Genomic DNA, 27,730 nt, shown 5'->3' with positions numbered 1-27,730 from the left:
ACGAGGTAAGTGCTGCGTTCAGGGAAAGAAATGTTTATTTATTACACAAAGTTGTAAATACACTTGATCTGCACACATTTTTGCCCACTTAAGGGAAAAACAATTCTTCCTATCTCTTCTCCCAAATTAATACTACTTGGGATTAATGTAACACTGCCTTTCAATGAATATGAAAATATAATATTAGCTGATTTACATTTTAAAAATTTATTCATTTAACAAATATGTGAATGTTTTACACTTTAAATAACATTGAATTTCTGATTTTGGGCAGGTTCTGATATAAGTTTCATGCTGACACTCACGATGCTGTTCTTCAGCAACAGTTACCAGTGCTTCCAAGACCTTTATGCCTTCTTGAAAGATCTGAAGCTCAGTCGTGTCTTCAGGTTTTTTTTGGTCTATTTCCTGTAGTTTTTCGACAATAGAGGAGACTAAAGAGTAAATGTAAGGGTAGGAAACAGCTGGATTTGGATACTGAAAAACGGAAAGTAGGAGCTGATAGGTCTTGATTTGTACCTAATAGAGCAAGAGACAAAAAGAGTATGAACTGTAAATAAATTTACATTAAAATATGTATTTTAAAGTAAATTTTTAAAAGTAAATTTAAAAGTCCCTAAAAACATATTTAAATTTACTTCTAATTTGTCTTTAATTGTGGAAGTCCAAGTGATAACAAGGTATTCAAACCTGCAAGCTAACAGCAGTGGCTATGACCCTTTGGCCTGGGAACAGAGGCACATGGGTACACTAGGGTAGGATAACTTGCTTTCCCCGTTGTATGGCTAATTTTTCTTCTTTTCTCTAGTTTCCATTTCCCTCCTCATGTACCCTTCTATAATCTAATACCAAAATTAAAACAAAACACATACACAAATGTGAAAAATATTTTAGAGATTTCAGAAAATGTTTTAGACAAAAGTCACATGTATTTAAAATTCAGATGTCATGGTCTTAAGGAACCATGTCTGGAACATATTAATTATGTGTCATCACATATCAGAGCCATCATTTTGACACTGCTACATAAAGCTCCTGCAAGGCTGTAGGCAACAAATAGAACAGAAGAAAAGGAGATGACTATATATCAAATACAGCAGGTTCCCAAATAATGCCATTTGTAGTAATGTTGATGAGATATCTTAGGAACTTAACTCTTGTTTATATCAATTAGCCTATGGTAAAATTAGTTTCTTTTTTAAAATATCTTTATTGATTTCAGAAAGAGGAAAGGAGAGGGAGAGAGAGAGATAGAAACATCAATGATGAGAGAGTCATTGATCGGCTGCAGCCCGCAACCCAGGCATGTGCCCTGACCAGGAATCGAACCCCGATCGCCTGGATCCTAGGTCGATGCTCAACCGCTGAGCCACGCCCGGCCGGGTGAAATTGGTTTCTTTATGCATCGTTTTATTAAAGTCGCAGAACCTATCAACAATGTTAAGTGAGGACTTATTATATAAGTCATCCTTTATTCACTACATCGTGATGGTATTTGAATGATTAATTTTTTCTGAGAGAAAATCTGGTTCCTGTATTTTAGGAGTTGAAATAGTTGTGATCATGTGCTACAAACTCATTTGGTAGCACATAAAGGACTAGGACATTAATTCAGCAAATGAAACTGAGCCCGGCAGGGTGTGACTCAGCAGTTGTGCACCAACCCATGAACCAGGAGATCGCAGTTCAATTCCCAGTCAGGGCACATGCCCAGGTTGAGGGTTCGATTCCCAGTTGGGAGCCTGCAGGAGGCAGCTGATCAATGACTCTCTAATCATTGATGTTTCTCTCTCTCTCTCCCTTCCTCTCTCTGAAATCAATAAAGATATATTTAAAAAAGAAAAAAAAAAAAAGAAAGTGAGACAGGCCAGTAAGCCAGGACAAGTGGAATAGGGAAACTAAGACAGCTGAACAAACTGACAGCAATTTACAGCAGATACAGGTCACCTCCCTAGAAATAACATCTAACCCTTAGTTGTATTTCAGCTCCAGACCCAGAAAAGCAGCGAAACCAGGTAAGTGACACCAGGACCAGCTGTGATGACAGACGACCCCCTGCCCTGACATTGACCAATCAATCAGTAAGGACCACAGCCCTGGAGGAGCACACCTAGAAAGCTGATGAATATTCTGCTTACCCCCCACCCAGACCTCCCCTAAGATTCCCACCTGCAAAGTGGGAATGAAAGACAAAGGACCCAGTGCTTGATCTCCCTCTGGGGAGTCGTGTTGTCCCCCACCCGCCATTCCCTTTCCCTTCTTCTTCCTGCACAGGCACACATCTCCTAAACTCTAAGGGCCCCAGGAGACTTGCAGCCAGGGCAGCAAAAGGCAGAGGCAGCTCGTTGCAGGCTAGTCTCCTGAACCTGACCCCAAGGCCTTTTCTCTGACTTCCCAGGGAGCTGGAGCAGCCCAGCCTAGGCTCTCCTGTTGCTTCTTCCATGCTAGACCCCTTTCTTGTTTTACTGTCCCCACCTTTAAAAAATGTTCCCTTATAGTCATCTGGACTCATGTTGTGAAATTTTTCCTACACGAAGTCAAGAACCCACACGCTGCTGGCCCTAGGCAGACCCACCAAAGGCCAGGTCCCCTTTCCAGTAACAAAGGGGACCATAAAGCACTGGGATCAACTTATGTGTATGGTTTTTGGGATGGGTCCCGTTATTTCATGATCATATACTAAAGGCACGTGCTGGAGCTCTGGCTGGGTAGCTCAGTTGGTTAGAGCATCGTCCAGATGCACCAAGGTTGCAGGTTCGATCTACGGTCAAGGTACATACAAGAAGCAACCAATGAATGCACAAATAAGTGGAATAACAGACTGATGTTTCTCTCTCACTCCCTTCCTCTCTCTAAAATAAATAAATAATTTTTTTAAAAAAAGGCATGTGCTGGAGCCTTTTTTTAATTTTTTTTTTTTTTTAAAAAGGAAATCCACTATAATAATTTACAGTGTATCTTACTAAATGTCCCTGGAAAAATTTTAGAGATATATCAATTTTAAGATGCCCCTATTTCAAATTTAGTTGTTTTTTTTTTGTTTTAATTTCCTTTATCTTTCTCCAACTATGCTCTATCCTCAGGGCCAAAGAATACGACCATTATTATTTGGTGTTGTCACCCCAACAATATGTTACCCCAAACCTAAAAACAGAAATTTCAGTCTGATACTTCTTGTTAGAGCCAAAAAAAATCACAAAGAAAAGTTTTGCAAAAGTGAAACATATTCCTATTACAAATATCTCTCTGCTAAAGACACTTACCATAGGATCTTTAATCTCAAGAGTAACCTTAAATTTTTCAATACAGCGATTTTGAAGGCATGGAACGATAGTTACTTCTGGACTGGTAGACAAAATAAATATTGTGATAGCAGTAAGTAGACTGACTTCATCAAGTTCTTGGTGTGTTCCATCTACTAACGAGAAAAATGATCTATGAGAAACAGATCCTAATATCGCGATATTTACTGTCTGTGTGAAGCTGTCTCTAGTTTCGTGGTAACAATTTCTTTTGTGTACACAACAGGTATAGACAGTAAACACTGATTGACTTTAAGACTCCTGGCAAATGTTGTAGGCTTAAAAATGTGCATTATAAGTAATTCTAGAGCCAAGAATTACCAAAGTAATTATAACCACTGGTAGAGAAATCAGTAAATACACATACATATTTACTAGGAATATATATTTACTGGTTGTGTGACCTTGTATATCAAACCCTGTCTTCAGCTTTCTTATCTGTAAAATGGGAGTAACAACAGTACTTACATTTATAAGGTTAAATGAGTTAATCCATGTAAAGCATTAGAATAGCATGTTGTACATAATACTCAATGTATGTTAGCCATTATATGACTATCTTTATTGTAGAGCAATGCAGAAATGCTTCGACAATTGGTTTTTCTTTGTTAGGTTTAAAGTATTCTTATTTTGATAATACATGTGTCAAGTGAAAATACCTTAGCACTTTGCTACACATACCATTTCTTAACGTAGAGAAAATACTTATTGATATCTGAGCTGAGACTTGAGAGACAGTAGAAATAAAAGCAAAATATTATGGATGAGTGATATTTATTTTATAAAAAATAATTTGAATTGTAAGGTAAAATAGGTACATGGTCAACATTTAAAATTATGACAGCATTATTATAAGCACTTCATATATATTAAATATTTAATCCTCACATCGGCACCATGAAGTAGGTACTCTTCTTTCTTCTATTTTATGGATGAGAGACAGGAACAGAAATTTAGTCATTTGCCCAAGTTAAATAATCAGTAAGGCAGACAGTTTGATTCCAGAGAGCAAACTGTTAATCATGATGCTATATTGCTTCCCATACAGTCAACTTATTTTCAGTCATTTATAATAACTTGAAACTACAGCATAGTCAGCCAGTCTGTTTAGTAAAAATGTCTTTTTATTTTCAGTAAGATAAAATTGTCCTGGGTTCCATTTCTACTAAAATTCCCTTATTCCCCAAACCGTGCCCAAATTCCCTTACAGTCAGGCCTCGTTTAAGGACAGGGTATGTTCTCAAAGATGCACTAGATTTCATTGCTGTGCAAACATCATAGAGTGCACTTAACACCAACCGAGAGGGGAGAGCCCACTACACACCTAGGCTACGTGGTACAGCCTGTTGCTCCTAGGCTACGGACCTGTACAGCATGTCGGGGTGCTGGATACTGTAAGCAACTTAACACAATGGTAAGTGTTTGTGTATGGAAACCTAGAAAAGGTACAGAAAAAATTCTGCATAAAAGATAAAAGTGTGTGTGTGCGCTTGGGGGTGAGGAGGAGGGCGGTTGAGGAAGGCACCTTCAGAAGGAGAGTGGAGGGAGGGAGGGAGGGAGGGAAGGGAGAGCAGCAATCAAAGAGACCCAGAGAGATCAACAGAGATAGAGATAAAACTTGAGAGGAGACACAATAAAAGGGAGAGAGGAATGGGGCTGGGAGGGAAGATAAAGGGAAGTGAGTTTGTAAGAGAAATAGGAATGGGAGGAAAAAGAGACAAAGAGATGGAAAGAAGGGAAGCGAGCCTGTGAGTGCGGGGCAGGCAGGGTGGGCGTGGGCTGCCCCTTTCCCCAGCCTGATCCTCTTGATTCCTGGCCAACTTCTGGCTCCAGCCTCTGGTGGACAGCATGCTGAGCCAGTCTCCTCATGTATTTAATGAAACCACACAGAGCTAGTAGTAAATTCAGCATCATAGTCTGGCCCAGCCTTTTAACGTCGCAAACAAAAGTTTTTGCTTGTCATCAATTATAACCTTATGGGACCGCCATTGTACATGCCAACGACGGAAATGTGGAATGCAGTGTGTGACTGCATTGCCATTCTCGTTTTAAAATTATTTTTCAATTACACCCATTCTCTTTTATTTAGGATAGATGCAAGATTCCCTTAGCATTAGCCCCAAGTGTAAGGAAGTGGGGCCTCCTGCTAACAGCCAGAAACTGCAGGCCTTGCCAACAGCTCTGAGTGAGTCATCCTGGCAATGGACGCTCTAGTTGCAGTCCTGGCCAACATCTGAACAGCAACCTCACGAGAGACCCTGAGTCAGGAATACCCAGCTATGCTGCTCTGAATTCCTGACCCATAACTATCAGATAATAAATGTTTGTTTTAAGCCGATAAGTTCTGGGGAAATCTGTTACGTAGCAAATGGTTTTCCTGTCCTGATCAGCTGCTGCTTCAGTTCTCTCTCTAGCTAGCCTAAGTCCTCAAGGTCCTAACCTCACTCCGTGATACACAACAAAACACATCTTCGTGTGTGTGATGAAGGAGATGTGCTCATAACCCCTCTCAACATACAAATTTAGGTCTAGTACTTCGGTCCTTTTCTTTACCTTTGCTCTCATTGGCAGAGGCTAATCCTTTAAAATTCACAGTGAGCGTTATTTTTTCCTGCCTAGAACGGGGCACTGTTGCCCTCCCTAAAACTTCCAACTCCAACCTCATCGCTACCTTCCCTTTGTCCATAAGCATGAACTCATACTAGTCTCATCTTAAAGAAAAAGATTTCCTGACCCTACCCCTTCCTTCAGCCTTTTCTTCTTCCCGTCAAGAGGAGCCTATACTTGGATCCATCGCCTTCCTTACCTCTTATTTGTACCTCAACACTGCACTTCACACTGCTGACCACTTTCACCATTAAAATTCATTTTCTTTGGCTTCTGTGACTGCGTTCTCTCCTGAATCTCCTCCCATCTTGCTGTGTGAACTCAAGTTGGGTGACTTTAACCATCCTATAAGTGGCACTGACAACTGCCTAAAACATGTAGTCTAAAATCCCCTCTAGTCCAGACGACTTTCTTAACTCCAGACCTCTATGCACTCTGTTCCAACTGACTATCCTACAGGCAATTCAAACTTCTCTTCACTATATTCCCCTAAAAGTGCTCACCTTCGTATTTCTGTTAACGGAAATGTGAGTGCTCCACTCTACCCTTTCAACTCCTAAATCAAACTATTAGTAAGTTCTGTTAGTGGATGCTTAATATTTTAGTTTTCATTCCTCTTTATCCTTACTGCTATTATCTTATCTCCAACAATCTAGCTTTCCATTCTATGCAGCTGCCCAAGTGATTCTTTAGAAATGCAAATCACCATACTTCCCTTACAACCCCTCAGTAATTCCACATGCATTTTAAAAGCAGTCCATACGGATCATGCTAAAGCCTCCATAATCTGGCCCTAAATACCATCCAACTCATCTCTTTTTCTATTAATCATCATTCACCACCCTCTGACTTTCCCTCCACAAACCCACACTCTCTCATTTCTCTATCTGCTGTCCCCAAATGTACCTTACATTAGGTCTCCAGGTGTTTGATAAAAATTTTGTGCCTCGAATCCCTATCTACGATGCCCAAGTGGAGAATGCTCTCTAATCCTTTACGAAACTCTTCAGAGAAGCCTGTTGTGACAGATACAGAGGTGTATCCCTTTGCTGGGGAAGGTGCTGCCCAGCTGTGGGGAGTGTGGTCAGCTGTCAGCTCCTTCAGGGTTGGCCTTAGCTACAGAGTTGCCTGGGCGGAGCTCACATCCTTCCTGGGGCAGCTCACATCTGAGGATAAAGGCCAGGCCATTTCTGTCCTACGTGAGACACTGATGAGCAATCTCTGCAGCGCTCAGGTTCACTGGGTTTTTTGGGGCCTGCACTGTAATGTGACTTCTTTTGCCCAAATTGCTTTCCCCTATTCCCTTCACGTATTTGGTTCCTTAATAAAGCTCCTTCTCCCCAAACTGCATCTTAGCTTGAGCTTCCAGAGAACCCTACCTCTGACACTGCCTGATTTACTAAGAGTTGATTACTCTCATTTTTTGCCAGTTAGTCTTTCTTAATTGTACTCGATTCCAGTGATAATTAAGACATTACTGTTGCCTTCAAGGAGAACCTTATGTTATTAATCATACCCTACAGACATTTATAGGTACTAGATTCCCAACTCAATATAAAGCAGGTGGTCAATAAAAGCTGAATTCAACTGAAACCTTTTTACCATATGAAATAGAATACAGTGAACTGTGGCATTTATCCCCATTAGAACAAGAAAAGTGGGGATAATCTGTAATTTGTCTAAAGACTTTTTACAATCACTATAACGTATGTTGTAAATGAACATAATAATAACAGTAAACAAAGGAACATAATAACAAGAGTAAACAAATTTTAATGGACACTGAACATAATACTAGCTATCATTTATTGATATATGCCAGGTAATAAGCGAGATGCTTCTCATATATTATGTTACCGCTCTAACATTTCCTGCAACTTAATATCCTTATTTCGTTAATGAGAAAACTAAGGCTCAGAGAAGTTGGGTAACTTGGCTAGTTGGTTAGCTAGTAAGTGCTAAAGTGAGTATATGAACTAGGTTGTTCTTCTTTTATATTTATAATGCATAGCTTATGCACTTTTCAGTATACTATGCATTTAAAAACTCTGTCAGCTAGTAACATATCATACTGTGTTTTTAAATTAACATATATTACATTTGAAGGTCTCTCACTGTCAACTGACTATACAGGCTGTAATCATTGACTTGTATTAAAGGTTAAAGATACTAAAATGAGAACATAGATGTTTCTATCCACTTACATTCTCTAACCATGCTATGTAGTAAATATGGTCTCTTTCAGATGAGACTACCAAACATGATCAAGTCAATAGCTTCTCAAACAACTGTCCGTCTTGCTTCTTAAAACAAACTGAACAACTGCATCCAAAGAGCTTTAATTACCTGGATCCCAACAGTCAAGAATTGTTGTTAAAGCACTGCGGAGAAGGTCAGTCCAAGCAGTCTGGCTCTTTTCTGCTCTGGCCATGGGAGAAGAAAGTATTCCTTTCAGAGCCTGCAGGGAAGCTGCAACTGTTGAAGATAACTGGCCCCCAGGCAACTTCACAGCGGTTTCTCTGAGGACCCCAATTGTGAGGTACAATATAGTAGGGAGAACTGAGATGCTTCCTGTAAGATACATTTCAAAAAACACTCTGTATTTCAGTCTATGTATATAGTTCCTAAAAAGAAATCATCAATGAGTAAGACAATGTCAGAGTTCTTGCTTTTAAGATAATTTTTCATAGAGGACTATAACTGTTAAGATAATTTAGGTAACCTTTAGATTTTAAAGACTGGATTATATTTTGGTTATAACTGAAAATGTTATTTAAATTGTGTCACAGTATCATTTTCTTTTGCTGTCTTATTTTGTTTTACTTGGTAGTTGGGAACTGTTGAATTTATTTTTGTCTTTTAAGAACATAAAATTTACCACTTTAACCATTTTAAAGTATACAATTTAGTGGCATTAAGTACATTCACAATGGTGTACAACCACTGGCATGTCCATTTGAATTCCTTTTATATTAAATTCTTCAAGGAATTTGTAGCAACCCACTCAGTACAAAATATTATAGTTTTAATAGCTACTAATGGGTTGAAAAGTCAGTTATGTTTAAAATGAAAGAGATTAAAGCTAAAATGGTCAATTTAATTTTTCCAGAGGCTACTCAATAAAACTTGTACAGTGTATTTTTACCCCTAATCCTCTGCTAGTTACTTTTTCTGCAACTCTTGGTGTAAGGAAGTATGTGAGAACAAGAAATATAGGTTTTAATTCAAATTGAAGTTTAAAGTCATGTTAAAAATAAGATAGCACATAAATTGGTCAAGACACACTTAAGCAGAAATATGCTTACCAACTGAAAAGTATTAAGTACTGAGTACCTATTATGTGCTAGATTTCCCAGAGGGTAAAAAATTTCACTGGAAATAAGACGTCTGTCTGTCTGTCTCTCCCTACACACACACCCCCACACACATTTATCTTCTTTATGTGTAATAATCAATTACATATAATGCCTCTATGTGACGCATAAAAACTATCTACATATAGAAGCAACACACACACATAGGGAAGCCTCACGGATGAGGTAGGCCTGGAATTGAACTTCAAAGGAATGCGGAATTTTCATTAGAAGAGAAGGGGACGGGGTCATGTAACAGCATAAACCACAGATCAAGTAACACATGGACAAGAGCACAGAACAAGGGTGAGCATGGAGCCTGTGGGTTTGAAAGTCACACAGAAGGAATGGAGAGGAGGCAGTGGCTCAGCAGAGCCCCACGGAGCCTTAAGATGCCACACGAACAGACGGGGCTTCCACAGAGCCGGGTGTGGCCATCACCTGCCGTCACTGAGGCGGGAGAAGTCCATCAGATGCTGTGCACCAGGAAAATGCCCAAAAGTGAAGAATTGCCACTGACCCACCGGCTTAAAACCCTGTCCACCAGGAAAAAGCCCGTCGGCAGTACATGCTGGCTCTGTATTTACTTTCACCCTTTAGTAAAACAAAGTCCTGGGATGCAAGGTTAACCCGAGAGGATTAGTAACACTACCCAAACCTCCGGGTCAGATTTGGTTTAACGAGAAAAGGATTGGCGGCCATTATCTCCTTCATCTATCACAGCCGCTTCTCCGCTTCCAGGCCCCGCAAGGCCGCCCAGGCGCCGCGTACCTTCCGGAGAGCACACGGCGGGCAGCTCGGCGAGGATGCCCAGCGCGGCGGACACCAACCTGCTCCCGTCTTCTGACAGCATCTGCGGCTTGGCAGCTTTTACTCCCGGGCTACCTGTCAATTTAGGATTTAGTTCTGGCAGCTGTCTAACTAGAATGCATACACACAATTCCAGTGTCGCAAAAACCAAAGATTTCCCGGGCACAAGTCCTCCTGTGTCCTTTCCCTCTCCAAATTCTGGCAGGGTTTCCTTTTCAGCAGCCCCATCATCAACTAAAAGACAGAAAAAACAGTGTTGAATAAAAACATTTGTATTTGCTTGGCTCTTGGTACATGGCAATTTACTTCATTTCAGTTGCAGGCAACACATTTAAATGACTAAAGTCTTGGGTGTTAAAGATTGAAAGAGAAAGCAGTCAGGAAGGTAAAAGTAGTTGTCTTTATTATGACTTCTTATTGCAATGAATCAAAAGAAATCCTTGGTAACCCTCTCGGCCTTAAAATATTTTCTGGTTGGCCCTGGCAGGGTAGCTCAGTTGGTTAGAGTGTCTTCCTCATATGCCAAGGTTGTGGGTTCCATCCCCAGTTAGGGCACATACAAGAATCACCCAATGAATGCATAAATAAGTGGAACAGCAAATCAATGTTTCTCTTAAAAAAAAGATTCTGGTTAACTTCTTGCCCTTAAGAATGTGAACCTGGCCCTGGCCAGTGTGGCTCAGTTGGTTGGAGTGTCCTCCATATGCCAAGTGGTGGGTTCGATTCCTGGTCAGGGCACACATCTAGGCTGTGGGTTCAATCCCTGGTCAGGGAGCGTGCAGGAGGCAACCGATGGGTGCTTCTCTCTTACACTGATGTTTCTCTCTCTCCCCCTTCCTCTAAAATAATAAATAAACAAATAAATAAATAAAAATTAAAAAAAGAATGTGACCCTGATGGCTAGAGCTCCAGCACTGACCTTGAGACCTTAAAGACAGAAAGATGGGAACCAAGGTCACTGATGTCTTTACGAAGCTGCCATACCAGCCCCGGACTGCTTGCCTCTGGACTTTTTTAGATAAGAGAATATGTCCTTGAGTTTTAAGTCTACTGTTATATTGGTTTTTCTGTTATGTGTAGTCAACTGTAACCTTGAATGATTAACTCACCAATACCGAATTAGGCTTGTTATAAATAAGCCATTTAATCACTTTGCAAAGCCTAAGCCATTAAAAAATTGTTAGTTGTTCTTTCTAGGTACATCAGTAAACTCTTACAGCTGGTGTAAGTACTCAGTCAGAATAAGGGATTTTTTTCACTTTCAGGGTTTTGTTAAAATTCTCATTTTCTCAAAGAATAGTACTTTAGCTAATGGCAATATCCAAACTAGCACATAAAGGTGAATGGGAGAACTTACAGCCATACCTAGAGATGTTTCATTTGTGCTACACATAATAGTTATCAGAATGACACAGACACATAAGCAAAACTTTAAAAAATAATGATGCTATGTGATTAATGTGGCGTTGTGGGTTAACATTCACCTTCTGCACTTCGTCTTTTCTCCTTCACATGTTCTTGAGCTGCACAGATAATCTGTCTTACCACTTCAAGTGAAGCCAGCTGAATGGAAGGTGATTCTCGCGTCAAAATTACTCGATGTAGTACATTCAACAACTCGATACCCAAGTCCTATCATAGAAAACATTTAGGGGAGATTGTATTGGAAATACTTTCTTAAAAAAAGGTACCAACGCTAAATTCTATGACAACATCCAGAAAAAGAGACTATAACAAATTGTTCACAAAAAAATAAAGGTTTTACAATAAAGTTATGTGACACCTGCTCTACTTTAAACCAACTCCAAATTGGCTTTTGTCCAATCTTGTGGTACATGGCACTGTGACAAAAGGTCATTCTCACACAGGTCCTAAACTGGAAAAACAGAAAAGGCAACTTCCAAAACAAGATGAGAAATTTGTCTAAAAAAATACAAGGACTGTCATGTAGATTCCCAGATTTTTATATATATATATATATATATATAATATATATATATGTATATATATTATATATATATTTTTAGTAAAACAAAAGAATGGAGGCCTTGGTCAGAGTGGTTAGAATGTTGGCCTACGCACCAAAGGGTCTCAGGTTCGATTCCCAGTCAAGAGCATGTACCTGGGTTGCAGGCTTGATCCTGGGTGCAGGAGGCAACCTCGGTAAGTCTATCTCACATTGATGTTTCTCGCTCTCTCTTCCTCTCCCCCACCTTCCACTCTCTCTAAAAATCAATGGAGCCCTAGCTGGTTTGGCTTAGTGGTTAGAACGTCAGCTCGCAGACTGAAGGGTCCTGGGTTCGATTCCAGCCAAGGGGATATATCTCAGTTGCAGGCTCAATTCCTGGCCTTGGTCAGCGCTTGAGCAGAAGGCAACCAATTGATGTGTCTCTCTCACATCGATGTTTCTAGCTCTCTCTCCCCCTCCATTCCACTCTCTGAAAAGCAATGGAAAAAATACCCTCCATTGAGGATTAACAGCAACGACAACAACAAAAGTGGGTAAGTTAATAAGCACAGAATGGATATCTCTCTAAAGAATAAAATAGACTGGACCAGTAATATTTCATTCCCCCTCCTCCGCTCCTTTTCTACTGGTTACTCTAGTGGCTATTTCATCTTTGAAAATAACAGTAAATCTATCATTATAATACTTGTTTTAACATACAGAGTAAGTGAGCACAAAAGTTTAAAATTTATTCAAGTACAATCCAAGTCAGGTAGGAACCTGATTAATACTTTAAACTTAATAAATGATAGTGTGAATAAGGTAAATAATAGTCCATATATAGAGAGGAAATCACACCATCCATGTTTCTTAACATCCAAGAGTCAATGATAAAAAATTTATCTACTGGTAGTACAGGATGCTGAGGGTGCTGCCCAATGCACAGCTGCTGTTGGGAAAGCAGTTAAAGCAAGTGCCATACTTTGCACAGTGGCCACAACTGAGCCAGACATTAGCATCCGACTCCACCTATAGGCTAGTCAGCAGTCTCTTAAACAGACCTGGAGGAGACCTCAGACAACAGGAACACTTTGTAACAGACAGTAGCTACATGAACAAGTAGATTCTCTCTTAAGGAAATGGGATATAAAATACAGATGTATATAAGGAGCACTGAAGCCAGAAGAGACAAAGGAGGACCACCACCTGTAGTTAGTGGCTACTAGACTGGACAATGCAAATTAGAGCTTTCCCATCATCGTAGAAAGTCCGGCTGAAGAGCCGCCATAGAGTGGCTGGAGGGTGGCAGCGGAAAGCAGCGCAGTAGAGGCAGAGACAGAAGCGGCAGGCAGAGGCACGGTCGCGCCCAGGTCGGCACAGCTGGTGGCGTCCAGTTCTGAGGCCCAGCTGTGCAGCTGTTTAGTTTTCTTTTTACTTCTGTGTTCATCCTCTGTTTGCTGTAGTAACCTGAACACGTTCCTGTTCCCGTTCCTTGAAATATACAGAAGCCTAACAAAAAACAATGAATCACCTGATCACTGCCAATTTTAGATCTGGGCCAAGGAACATCTAGAAGGGCCTGTAACGCATGTAAACAAGCAGTGATGCTTTCCATGGTTGCATCTGAGCGCAAGGAACACAGAAATTCCACACTGATTCCTGTAGAAAGCAGAAACAGGGAGGCTTCTTAGAGATTCTTAGTTTAAAAAGTTAAATAATTATTTTTTCATTTTGGTAAGATGTATAAATAAGCTTAGCAAAAAAGTAATGCAAACAAGCTACAATAAACTTAGGATTCTAAACAGTTAAGTGATAGGGCAATCTTTTAATAGTTTGTTTTTATCTGCATGTACACACAAATAATCTTAATTAGGCTTGTTGCTATGAAATAGTTAAATGATATAAAAATTACAATCAATTGTCCCAGAGAATGTAACATGTAGATTTTCATAACTCTATTTTGACTAAAATTTATTGAGTGATTACCATGTATCAGGCACTGCGCTTTACACATACATTTCCATTTCATCCTTACAATACCTGAGGAAGTAGGTACAATTATTACCACTCTTTCTGAGAGAAGAAAATGAACACATAGGGTTTAAGTAATTTAATCTGCACAAGGTCAGTTACAAGAGTTTGAACTGAGGTAGTCGAACTGCACAGCTTATGCTTGTAATAACTCTGCTACCCTTCATTCTATAAAAGTCTCTTTTTAAAAACCTCTCATCTCAAGGCAAACGGAAATAAAAGTTTAATATACCCAATGATATAGGAAATCTGGTCATGTCTGGCCTGGGACGGAGTAATAGAAACTCTATGAACCAAAAAGCTTACTTAATTTAATCATTTACCTTTAAACCCTTCACATTTCATTTAATCAAAAACTTCTTTATAGGTAATGAATGAAGTATGTAAAATACAAAAAACATTTATTCCATTTATTCTAGAAACTCACTGTACCTTCAAAAGATACCTTACTTTATAAAGTTCCAGGAATGCAAAAAATAGGTTAAACTTCATAAATGTAAAAATCTCATTTATCTTTGATGTTAAATATTTGTTTGCAGTTCTGTACCTTTGAATACACTTTTCTTAAACCTTGCAATTCTTGAGAATGGGGAAAGCGGGGAACGACCCCTCAGTACACTGATATTTTTAATATATATACTATTGAGAAATTCAGAACAATTGTAGATACCACATGGATCTTTTAAAAATTCTGTGGCAAGAACTAGGCCTCTCTTTCAATTTCTATAATTCAATTTGATGCTAAAGTCAACTTGTATTGGGATTCTAGACTTAACATAATTAAATTTACCATTTTATACAATGTATACAAGTTTAGTCAGTTATATCAAGGCTATCACTAACACCTAATACAGAACAAGGTAACAGTCACCAAGAGCTGACAGGCAGCGAGGCACAATTCAAGTAAAACTGCAGGGTTGGAAGCTTGGAAGCTCTTTTACTAACCTAAAATAAGATGGAATCTATCAGAGTAGACATCCTCAGGGGACTTGACTGTAGCCCCAGATGATGAACCCTGACACATGGAAGTTGGTGTTACCGGCCTTGAGAGATTAGATGCCCCTTCATCTGGGTCGGCGGCAGTGAAGCCTGTACTTGTGAGCCACAATGCTGCAGCATGCAGGATAAGCGCCCACGAGTTGTTATAATGCAATTTTGCATTTTCACTAGTCTCTGCTGTATAGAAAGCACCACCTACAAAAAAAGGGGGAAGCAAACAGTTTCAGGAGGCATGAAAGGGATTAACTCACACTACATTTTCTGTTTTCTCTGTTACTAGATTGAGACCATTCCCATCAACTCAAAACCCCCTTTAAGACCCTTTCTAATCAGTCCCCAACATCCCAAGGCAACTATTTTCTGACTTTTACCAACAGATTAGTTTGGCCTATTCTTGGACTTCATATAAATGGAAAAATATACAGTATGCACTTGTTTGTGATATATTTTTGCTTAATAATGTTTTTGGAGATTCATTCATGCTGCTATGTTATCCATGTTTTTATTTCTATTGGGACTACAATTGTTGGGTCATAGGGTTGAAGTCCCTTTACAACTTAATTGGAAATGTCCAGGCTAATTCTTAAATTTTTATTTTTAACCATAAAATATTTTAAAACAAACATGTGATGTGTGTATGTGTGTTTAAACAAATACTAATACCCATTTACCTACCTCCAAGATTAATGTAAGATTTTGACTTTCTTAAACCTCTTACTTTTTTTATATATTAAAAATACCCAACATAATACTTTGTTAAACCACTAATTCTTGCCCCTCTTTCCTCAAGTCAGTGTGGATCACTCCCAAGTATGATCTTACACTGTCACAACAGACGTGTGTGCTCATAAGAAATATGCTATTATTTTGTGTTTAAGTTTAAACACAAAAGGCATCATATTATATGTATCCTTTTTAAACTTGCTTTTTTCCACCTAACATTATGTTTTTGAGATTTACTTACGTTGATTTATGTCTGTCATTCACTTTTGCTGATAAATTATGCCAATAAATCAGTTTATTTTCATTTTTATACTATTGAAAAGTATAATAGTCTACATCATATCTGTGTGTCTCTGTGTATAACTCCAATTCAAATTCTAATAGAACTTGACAGGATGACACTAAAATTCATTTCATGGAGTAAAAAAATAAATAAAACGAAAATTTTCATTTTATTTGAAATAAATAAAACGAAAATTTTCGTTTTATTTGAAATAAATAAAATGAAAATTTAATGTGGTTGCCAAATATCCAATCCACAAAATGTAATATTAATAGCTAATTATAAAATTAGATCCCTATCTCCATTTCACACACACAAATTAGATTCTAATTGGACTGAAGTCCACAATGTAAAAAGCGAAACTATAAAGCTTAGAGGTCTTTATGATCTTAAGAAAAAAATGTATGAGGTACTATACAAACACACAAGCCATAAATGACTAATTACATTAATTTTAAAAAGGTAAAAGAAGTAACCAGCTAAAGACTGGAAGAAGATATCTGCAAAACATTAAACCACAAAAGAATAATATTAAAAATATATAAACGATTAACAAGTTAGTAGGAAAATAACAAATACCAAGTAGAAAACAGGCAAAGATTGTAACTAGGTGATTTATGGAAGCTCATAAATCTATGAAAAAGTATTCTCAATCAAGGAAATAATAAAACTATGAAATATTACTTCATACCCATCAGACTGGTGAAAATTAAGTACGATAACAAATAATGGCAGGGAGATGTAGTAAAACAGAAACATGTTGTTTCGTGTAACATGAGTTATTATAACCACTTTGAAGAGCAATTTGGCAGTAGTGTGGGAGTACCCAGGCCTGGTGACCTAGCCAGTCAATTTTAGTTTGTCTAAACCTGAAGCAACTCTCACATGCTTATTCTATGAACGAAAACTCTTCTGGGAAAAATATTTCAGATAACATTACCTGCTAAATAAAGAAGTATTTAGAAGTGCTGAGAAGTCACTGTCATTCTAGGCATTATATAAATATTTTATCCCCTTACCTTCAACAGGAAGTTGGGAGGCAAATTCTGAAGGCAAAGTTAAGAGAGCGAAGTCCTGGAGCGCAGCCAGCCAGAGCCGGCTCAGCGCGCCCAGGTCCATGTGGACTAAGTCAAGCAGCCCATATGACGAGCAAGACCCATTTCTAACATTCTCTTCTGAACAGGTGGTCGTCTTCAAAGGTTGTTTGTGGTTTTTATGTCTTTCTACAGCGACTATGTAGACCTGTTAAAAATTGATTTGTAAATAGGAAAACCTTGTGCCCACTGAAAAGGTGCTATATATTTTTATCTTGCTGAGGAGGCAGACTTACCTTTGAGTATACAGGACCTGAAATGCGTTGTGATACCAAAAGGTATACACGTATAACAACACACAAAAATGGGGAAGAGAGATGCAAAAGGGTTATCTTCAATGAGAAACATTAGGGATAACAATACTTGGTCAATATGCTGTCACTCTGCACCTTTACAACCATGATAGCTGTAACTAAATGGTCTCAGCACTCTTTCTCAGTCTTGTTATGGCCTTAAAATCTACCTCAACCTAAGATTCCAGGGGGCCCTTTCTGAACTGTAGTACGCTGAAATACTAAATTTTCTTTCAAAGTTACCACTAAATCACTACAAAAAGCTTACATACATAGACTTACCATGGATTGTTTATAGTACTATGGGATGTTAAAAGTACTCAAGGTAGTACATAACATGACTGTACTACCCCTTTATCTATTGCTCTAAGCTCTGAGAAAATACAAGTTTCTGGAAAACTAATCTGGTGGCAAAACTGATTGAACTTATGTGAGGCTATTTATCCAACACATGATGAATACATGGAGTATGCAATGCATTACTTTTCCAAAATCTCCCAAATCTGAATTCCAAATATTATCTGGAGCCAAGGATTTCAGATAGCAGATTATGAACCTCCTTTATGCAGAATGTGTTGGTCAGTCATTATCTTTACTAAGGAAAGAATAGGAGGAGATAATGGGCTTAAGCAAGAGCACAGAGATTCAAGTTATTATCAAGAACACTATGTAAGCAGAAAATTATTTGTAAAATAGGTTATGGAGATGATAGTTAAAAGCATATTTTTAAAAGCATACAGAACTGATTGTTAAAAGATAGATCCAGCTTATTAAATCTAGGGAGAACTACTTCCTAACCAAGGGTTGTAGCTCAGTTGGTTAGAGCATCCTCACAATACACCGAGGATGTGGGTTTGATCCCTGGTCAGGCCACATGCAAGAATCAACCAATAAGTGAAACAACGTATCTTATGTTTTTCTCTCTCTCTCAAATCAGTAACAAGAAACAACTCGTAGTTTCATTAATTGAAAAAGATCTGTCAACCCTAAATAATGAAAAAAGAAGATTCTATAATCCTTTCTTACATATTGATTAATTCTCTCAGTTGCAATGTAAGACTATACACATTCATTAAAATGACATATGAACCCAGATTGGCCAAGTTTGGTAATTGCTAAAGCTGGATGATGGGTATAAGTGGGTTCATTATACTATTATATTCACTTTCACATCTGCTTGAACATTACCATAGTAAATTAAAAAAAAAAAAAAAAAAAAAAAAGAGCTTTTTCCCTGATTAGGAAAGTTAAGCATTTTTCTATAAGATTTCTTTAATCTTAGAAAAGGAAATGACATATTACTTAATATTCAAAAGTCATCTACAAACAGCATACAGAATTAAAGCATGTGTTATAGAGTTAGTAGAATGTACAAAGAAACCCACAATTGCAGTAATTCAGATTTCAATAAAAGGTAATTTTCATTGGCTACTATAAAGTCCCTGGGGCTCACAACTGACTGTCCCAGCTGAAAGGAGCAGAACAGACAATGAAGAACACTTTAGAATGTGTGGCCAAAATATCAATTAACATACAATATATTGTATGTCGAAAGCCTTTGGTTAACCTTAAAAAGGATTTATTTGTGTTTTAAAAAGTTAATTTCAGTTTATGGCCTAAGGTGTTTATTAACAACATCCAAAGTTTCCATTATAAATTAAGAAGTACTAACCTCTGCCCAGGCTTTTAGCACAGCTAAGATTTCCATGGTAGAAGCACTTTCATTATATAAGTGACTCAGGGCTTCTTTTCCAGCTTGTATTTTTGTTAATGATGAAACAAGCAAATGATGAACTCTTCGGAGATCATTAAGGTCACTTACAACTCCGCTTGTTATCCAGGCACTGCAAACCTTATTTTTAAGAAAAATAAGAAGTTACACATAAAATTATAAATATGTCCCTTGAGAGTTCAGCAGAGCTCACTGACATCTTAGGAATCTAGTCAATGAAATCACCTTGCTATCAAGAACCCCAATGGAATGCTGCTGATAATGGCACTCGAAAGCCAGCATGTCAAAAGGAAGTGAAGTCTAAAGTTAAAGCAAGGGAACCAGTACTAATCAGTATATAAAATTGAAGAGCTTCAGATGTTATTTATATGGAGAAATAAAGCCACAGAAGGTACCACTTTCACACATGTTTGGATTAACATTTGAATTAAATCTTCAATCTTGATTATTTCATCTTATTATTTTAAAATCTGAGATTGTGTGGTTAATTAATATAACTTTCTTGAAAGATAAAGCACGTAAAACTAAAACTCCAAAGAAGAGATTATGATTTTCTTGAGGACAAGATATTAAAAATTTCTTAAATTTTTTTTTAATACAAAAAGTCATTAGTAATTTTCCAATGCAAAACGTTTACCCAATTATGAGGGATGTTTATGGTTTTCCCAGGTATCAGGGTATTTCTCTTCTTCTAGAGAAAACTTATTTTTCCTTTTCCATCTATGTATTTATTCACTTTCTGCCTTATTTCACAAAATTTCAAGTGGCTTACAGCAAGAACACATATAATAAAGTGATTGATAAATCAGAGACTTAGTACAACATTGACATAGTTCTCTGAGTATCGAAGGCACTAAACATTTCCTAAATACAACAGAAGGAAAGAAAGTTGAAAGACCTGACTAAATTTTTTTTTATTATGTTTATAATTAATTCAATTCAAGCCAGTGCTGCTTTTAATTATTTCAGATCATTCAGGGCTGGATCCTGAGTGTTTGACAACCACTCCAAGAAAAGCACCTGTTCAGAATTATATGATTCTTTGATATATAAAAACACACTCAGTCTCACTTGAAATACAAACTATCTTGAGATACCCTTTTTACTCCATCACAGACACAAAAATCTAAGTTCAACAACTCACAATACTGATCATAGTATGAGACAACAGGTGCTTGCATACATTACTGGTAGGAGATGAAATTGGTAAACCCCTATAATATATTCTTTAACTCAGCAATTAAATTTATTTTACGGATATGCTTGCACCCAGTGAATGATCTATGCAGAAGGTGATTCACTCTAGCACTATTTGAAATAGCATAAGATTAAAAACCCCATTTATTTGTCACTGATTAAATAAATTATGACTTAGCCACATACTGCATTTCCATGCAGTTATATGAAGGGAAGAGGAAGTTCCCTAAATTTAAAAGGTAAAGGAAAAGGAACAGCTGAGATTAATGGTAGCAAATTATAATACAGAACTGTGGTATCAAATAATAACTGGAGAATTGCTTCTGAAGAGAAGGTTTTACATCTTAAGCTTTATCTTTTTCGGCATTTACCTGACATGCTTTGGCAGTGACATCAGGGGGTGTCTCTGTAGTGAAGGCTGGTCTCAGTGCTGCTCCTACCTGGCAAGAAATTACATGACATCTCCAGGTCAACGAGTAAGACAGCACAAGCTCTTTCTCTTTTTAATGTTATTAAAATTATTTATTTATAATAGGTATTATGGACACCTGTTGCTTTTGCCTACCCAATGTACTGTCCCCTGCTTTTACCTAATAGCACCCCAATTTTCCTTTCGGGAACCTTCTCTCCCCTCAAATCTTGGCCCATGTTGTTGCTGTGGAGCTGACAGCACTGCCTAGCTCAAGACCCATGCTGAGATCATGAAGTTCCCCTTAAGACCTTTGCTGGGAGTACTGGGGAAGAAGCATGGTCTCTTTATAAGATTCTGAGTGCTTCGTAGAGAACCATCTTGATGCCACTTGGAGAAAGCAAATTTGAGAATAAAGCCAGTGTAGAACCAAGCAGTGCCAAGTAAGATTTCTGAAAACAATTTTATTTTTCTGCTAAGTAAAATATAATTTATTCTTATCATTTGCAATTTTAAGAGGACTAAAAATATAACAGAGCTCCCCTTAAGTTGAATTACAATATTTTATACTAATATGATAGTTCTATGTACTGCTACTTGCTTCCTTTTGCTTTCTCCCTAAGCATACGTTGGCATCATCTGCTAGGAAGTTGTGGAGGCTGCTAACTATCTGGTGAATTGCTCCAGACGCCCTAACTGTTAGCCCTCAGAAGCTGCCTCTGGCCCTGGCTGGTGTGGCTCAGTTGGTTGAGCGTCGTTGGCCCGTGAAACAAAGGGCTAGGGTTCAATTCTCCGTCAGGGCACGTGCCCAGGTTGCGGGCTCAGTCCCCAGTGGGGGTGAGTGCTGGAGGCAACAGACAGATGTTTCTCTCTCACATCGATGTATTTTTCTCTCTTCTTCTCTCTCTCAAATCAATAAAAACATATTTTTAAAAAAGAAGCTGCCTCCGAATTGTGAGTTATCCTGGGATGAACGCTGCTGCAGGATCGCATGTGATATGTGTGATGTAACGTGATGATTCTGCTATCTTCCTGGTTCTTCCAAAGGGCTCAATGCACCAAACACCAGTTAAAAAGAAAAGATTACAGAACCAGCAGTAGAAATCTGGACTCTTTTCTAAGTCCAGAAAAAAAAAGAAAGTAGTTATGTCTATTTTACGAACAAGATTTGAAAATAGAACAAGCATATAGCCTAAATGAAATGTTTAGTAATGATTTAGTGTTATCTTAAGCTTATTCAGGTATTTTGTAAAAAATTTCTTTATTTCCCCAAATTATCATGAAGATTTTACTTATGAAAATTAATCTTTACTGTTATAAAAGACCTAGTTTATGTTCCATTTTGCTTTTACTTGAAGATTTCTTCTTCAAACATATGCATTTTCTATATACTAATTATAACGGTGAAATATAAGCAGAGATACATACTTATTTATGTATTAAAAGGTGAAATGCCAATTAGTTTCACGTTATTTTTATTGGGTGTATAATAAAATTCTCTAGCAGAAAGTGCTTACATTGGCTTGATACTGTTCTAGAATCACATGTCCTGGAAACTCTGGTTCTGGAATAGTTGCAAATCTCCGGATAACAATTAATAATGTTTCAAGGCCAGAAAGACGCAGTTGGTCACTATGATCTGTGGCAGCCATGAAAGCCATGCGAATTAAATCAGCAAGATGTAGCACCAAAAAGTCATCTATAAGATAAAAAAGATCTTATCAAGAAAAAGAGTACGCTGCACTAAGATTTATGTTGTTTTTAATTTAATTTCACAATCTAGACGGTCTTTTAAGTATCTCTTACTTGATTTACTGTTTTATTGTTTGTTAAATACAAACTTTAAAGCTGGATTTACTGCACCACTGTAAATACACACACAAAAAACTACCCCAAAGCAAGTAATTATACAGCTATTCAAAAACCAAAGGCAGAATTAGCATCCTTTAAAGGACTGCTAATAGTACTTTCAATGAAAATTTTGTTCAGACTTTCTGATAAAAGTACATTGGAAGGTACTTAGGAGACCGGGTTCTGGCGAATTAGTAATTTAATTATTCTCTTTACGTCAAGTTGAAGCTAAAAGACATAAAGTTCCTTTAAAAAAAATAGTTTTCTGTAGTGTTTTAAATAAACTAGATTATCTTATTTTTGCATGTTTTGCCACACATACAAATGACAGGAATACAAAAAACATTTCTCGCTATAAAATTATAAATGAAAAATTCTTTTCATTACTCCAATATTCTTTGGTATAATAATTCTACCAGGGAAAAACATAAGACAATCATTTAACAATGTTCCAACAATAAGATGTTTAGGGTATAAGTAACCTTTACCTAAAATATGTTTGAGACTAATTTAAGGAGAAATTGCTATAGGCCATGCTGAAGAAATCAACTCATCTTAGTAAGTGCCAATTACAATTTTAACTGGGAGCACAGGAATCAGTAAGCATCTATGATATACTAATTTTATATATCAGTATCTAGCAGTGTTCATCACAAATAAGAGATGCAATAAATGCTGCTTGAAAACTCAATAAAACAGATACCTAATTCATGTTCTCAGACTGGCAATAGAAACATTTTGCTTCATAATTCTTTTGTCTGGTAAATAACATTTTCAAGGCATTTAGGTATGTGCATTAATTCACTCTGTGTACTAGAGTGAATTAAAAAAAATCAGGCATCAAACAGTAACACACACATATTTAGGTAAAATAATAAAACTGATTAAAAGGTTAAAATGGTCTTATAACTATGTTTATATTGAGATAGGCTCAAGTGTTTTCTGAGTAATATCCATGGAATCAAAATAATCTATATGTAAAATTGCTCTAAATGGTAATTCAAAAAATAAATTTTGGGAAGTAGCTAACACACATACTACTTCTAAGAACATGATTATTCTCTATAAACTTAACTCATCCATATGCCCATTAAACAAGTGAATGTCAATTTAAGAAGCTTGATCATTAAAAAAAATGTATTTAAATATTAAAAATATACTACACTAGTACACTGCTGGTGGGAATGCAGACTGGTGCAGCCACTATGGAAAGCTGTATGGAGTTTCCTCGAAAGATTAAAAATTGACCTGCCATTTGACCCACTGATCCCACTTCTAGGAATATATCCTAAGGAACCCCAAACACCAATCACAAAGAACTTATGCACCCCTATGTTCATAGCAGCACAATTTACAATAGCTAAGATCTGGAAACAGCCCAAGTGCCCATCAGTAGATGAGTGGATAAAAAAGCGGTGGGACATTTACACCATGGAATACTATGCAGCTGTAAAAAAGATATTTTATCCTTTGGAACAACATGGAGGGAACTAGAAAGTATTATGCCAAGTGAAATAAGCCAGTTAGAGAAAGACAAGTACCACGTGATCTCACTTATATGTGGAATATAATAAACAAAATAAACTGATGAACAAAGTGGATCCAGAGACATAGAAGCATGGAACAGACTGAGGGATCTCAGAGGGAAGGCGGGGAAGGGGGAGTGGGTGGGGAGATATTAATCAAAGAACTTCAATGCTTATAAGCATAACCCATCGACGCAGACATTGGTCTGGGGAAGGCCTGGGGTTGAAGTGGATGTGGGGTAGAGGGGATCAAGGGGGATAAAAAGGGGACATTTGTAATATTCTTAACAATAAAGATAAAGAAACTTAAAAATAAATAAATAAAAATAAACTATACTTACAGTTTATGTAAAGGTGTAGTCAGTTTCATAACTGACTTGGAAGAATAAAAACTATCTTTTAGTTTTACTTTTTAAATTAATATTAAAAACATAAGCAGATAGCATTTCTAAATATAATATTTGTTTTTTTCATTAATATGCCACTTACTTCTTGAATCCCTTTTTTTCATTTCTTGTGCTAAAGTGATGTCGAAATGTGCACAGTGTGCATTCCCACACTGGTTAATTATCCTACAGACACATTCGGCAGCGAAGACTCTAGTAGCCCATCGGGGATTGGTAAAAGGTTGGGACCTGTCATCACTTCTGGTGGTCAGAACTGAGGCATCATCCCCTTTATCGCCTTCCTCTTCTTGCATTGTATCCACACAAGTTACAGTTGTAAAATCTTTTATCAAGAAGAATACATGTAATCACAATCAATTTGAAGATATACTTATAAAGAAACACAAATGACTTCAAATTCAGACAAGAATTACTATTGATACATCTTTTAACAATGTAAAATGATCATACCTATTAAATAAAGATAACAGTGGTATTTAAAGAAATGCTGTTAGAACTGTACTAGGTCAAAATTAGAAAGTTATTAAGTTATATTCAAAATGAAAAACTGAACATGATACTAGATACTAGGATAATTATCAATTCCCTGTACTAAGGAAGATCAAAATTCTCTAGTAGGGAGTGCAGTGGATTGTGCTGGGTATGCTGTTTTAACACTGTGGCCTTGAATGAACTTATGAAGGTTCCTGAATCCACTGAAAATGTCTGAAAGTATTTCTTAGGATAGACCCACAGCTGTCATTATAGTCTCACACTATCCTGATAACCAGAGCCACTCAGTAGTGAATTATTTTCTCTTTATACTAACTGTTAACTTACTAACTCTACTTAAAATGAAACTAATGCTATAAAACAAACCAACTTTTCTTAAATTATCTTGTATGTCAACATGTTTTGAGTGTGTTATGATAGGTAATAAAGATGTCACAAAGTTATGGCAAAGTCTTGTCTTATGACTGAGAAGTCAACAGAAACTGAAATGTATGTTTTCCTAATAAGAAGGGATAGGGCTAAACTACTGGGTGTACAGAATAAATGGTAAAAAAAAAAACAAAACACAAAACTAAGCTAGTAAGCTCAGAGTATAAATGTAAAATCAAAAAACATAGGTGAGATACCATTAAAATGTAATCAACCTGTGTGTCTATGCACACGCACGTTTTCTTTCAAAGGAGGGGAAGTCCTTAAGTCGTGGAGACAGAGAGCACTGAAGAGGGAGCAGGTCTGCATCACTGGAAGAGCAGGGGACCATTAAGAATCAAGGTAGACAGTGGAGAATGTAAAAAAAACAAAAAAACCCCAGAATTTTACACTAACTTTCTCCCTTTCACATAATTGCAGAGATCAGAGCTACATTAAATGATCAGACTCGAGTAACTGAGTTGAGAGTTACTAAAATACAGTAAGAAGTTGGGTTTTAAAGTCCTGCAAGCTAAGGTCTGAATCCACTCTGTGTGTCTCTGGGCAGTTACTTAACCTTTGCAAGTCTTGATTTCTCTGTGTAACATGGAATATTGCCTATGCAGAGAATGTTTAAGTGGTTAAATCAGACAAAATATGTACAGTATATAGAATAGAATTGGTTTCTATCTTCTTTCTTCCTCTAATTTATTTTCTTTCTTATTCAAAGGGAGTAAAAGTTAAAGACTAATATACTTTCTCACCAACAATTACCTTATACTAGCAAAGACATTGGGTACTAATACTAATTTCAAACACCATTTGAAACTAACATTAAGTATGGAGAAACTGGCTTGGTCAAAATGTCATAATCTTTGATGGTTTTTCTATTATGTTGACTGGAGGCAATCATTCAAATATTTATTACATGTTTGAAAACAAATGATGGGGTTACTATAAGTTAGTTCATCCATATTATAGCATAAATAACAACTCTACATTTTAGTTTGTTTTACACAGGAAAGACATATAAGACAACCAAAGAAAAAAAGTAGGCTTAAGTGTTAGGCTAAATACTAGCACCAGACTCTTCATTTGAAAAAAGCCACAAGCAATTATAATCCAAATATTAACACAAGATTGATAAATCATCACTGGCAAATGACTTTATATAACCTTTTTACTTTCAATTTTATTATTTCAATTGGTAGTCACCAGCACTTACCCGCTGATGCAGCAAGTACGTCCTTACAAAGCTTTAACCAAAAGGAAAGCTTATCCACTGCCATAGATGTGAGCATATGATGTAAAGTCTCTTTGATATCATGGCACAGTCTCTGATCTGTCTCTTTGTCTAGTAAGGTCAGTAATGCCCCTTCAAGGCCCACTTCTCTGATGTCAGCATCTGACAAGAAGAAAATCGATGATCTAAGTAATACAGAAAACAAAACTGCCACATGAGAAGCACACATTCAGTAGTTACTAAAATATTATGTCCCAGTATATTTTAAAGAACAAGTCTAAATATTGTGCCTTAACCTACTGAGGTCTATTTTAGTTCACAGGTAGTTTGGTATTATTCATGATACTATATAGTTATTTTTCTTTGCAATGCTATTGAAAGATAAGTCTTTATTGAGAGTTATTAATATGTTTTCCTTAAATTAGGTACACATTTTAACCCAATTAACATTCAATACTTAATTAAGCTTTCCTTCTTCTGGTAAGGAAGACGTTTTATATTTATTAACATGAAGAGTAAAACTCAGAAAACATCTACTATATAGAAAACAGTGTTTAATTACTTCAACTAAGCCCTTATGGAACTAAAGAACACTACTGAATTAATATAAATTACTACACAATATTCTCATTGCAAAGTAATAAAAGCATCTCGAGGAGAAATATAAGCCTGATCTAGCATCTATTTCCTCTAATTCTGGAAATGCTAAAAGAACAATTTTTCTCTTGAAGATTTAACTCATTTAGCATTTATGAAAGCATTTATTTTCTAAGGACTTTTCTACTATTAGACTATTTTAAAAGAGGAATGATCTTTTAAAGTTGGTAAGGAGGTGGTAGGAATGTTTGCAATTAGGGGTCTAAAGAGAAAGAAAACCAATGCAATGTGTGAGTCATGACTGCATCCTAAATCTGGGTGGGGTCTGATGGGTGTAAGAAGGAGTCATAAAGACTTTTTTTTTTTAATAACTGGGGGAATTTGTGTGGGAACAGCACATTCTATGATGTTACTAAATCATTGTT

At 37.0% G+C, this 27,730-nt stretch overlaps 1 protein-coding gene across 7 annotated transcripts in view; it reads right to left on the bottom strand.

Moving 5' to 3' along the window:
* HEATR5A (HEAT repeat containing 5A) overlaps positions 1 to 27,730 on the bottom strand; it is a 99,091-nt gene that overhangs the window by 1,510 nt on the left and 69,851 nt on the right. For 5 of the 7 annotated variants that reach the window (XM_081145986.1, XM_081145989.1, XM_081145987.1 and 2 more), the window contains 13 exons: positions 26,691 to 26,870; positions 24,648 to 24,887; positions 22,299 to 22,480; positions 20,744 to 20,812; positions 19,116 to 19,295; positions 17,076 to 17,298; positions 14,997 to 15,245; positions 13,552 to 13,679; positions 11,557 to 11,704; positions 10,034 to 10,306; positions 8,256 to 8,480; positions 3,264 to 3,418; positions 306 to 519 (listed from right to left, as the gene is read on the bottom strand). In XM_081145986.1, the coding sequence (XP_081002112.1) occupies positions 306 to 519; positions 3,264 to 3,418; positions 8,256 to 8,480; positions 10,034 to 10,306; positions 11,557 to 11,704; positions 13,552 to 13,679; positions 14,997 to 15,245; positions 17,076 to 17,298; positions 19,116 to 19,295; positions 20,744 to 20,812; positions 22,299 to 22,480; positions 24,648 to 24,887; positions 26,691 to 26,870 (2,466 nt within the window). The remainder of the gene's footprint in view (positions 1 to 305; positions 520 to 3,263; positions 3,419 to 8,255; positions 8,481 to 10,033; positions 10,307 to 11,556; positions 11,705 to 13,551; positions 13,680 to 14,996; positions 15,246 to 17,075; positions 17,299 to 19,115; positions 19,296 to 20,743; positions 20,813 to 22,298; positions 22,481 to 24,647; positions 24,888 to 26,690; positions 26,871 to 27,730) is intronic. The other 2 variants (XM_081145988.1, XM_081145991.1) reach the window with 1 other exon arrangement.

This window comes from Miniopterus schreibersii (assembly GCF_964146895.1).
Source record: "Miniopterus schreibersii genome assembly, chromosome: 1".
NCBI classification, from domain to species: domain Eukaryota; kingdom Metazoa; phylum Chordata; class Mammalia; order Chiroptera; family Miniopteridae; genus Miniopterus; species Miniopterus schreibersii.
This window is presented reverse-complemented; position numbering and strand designations above follow the sequence as displayed.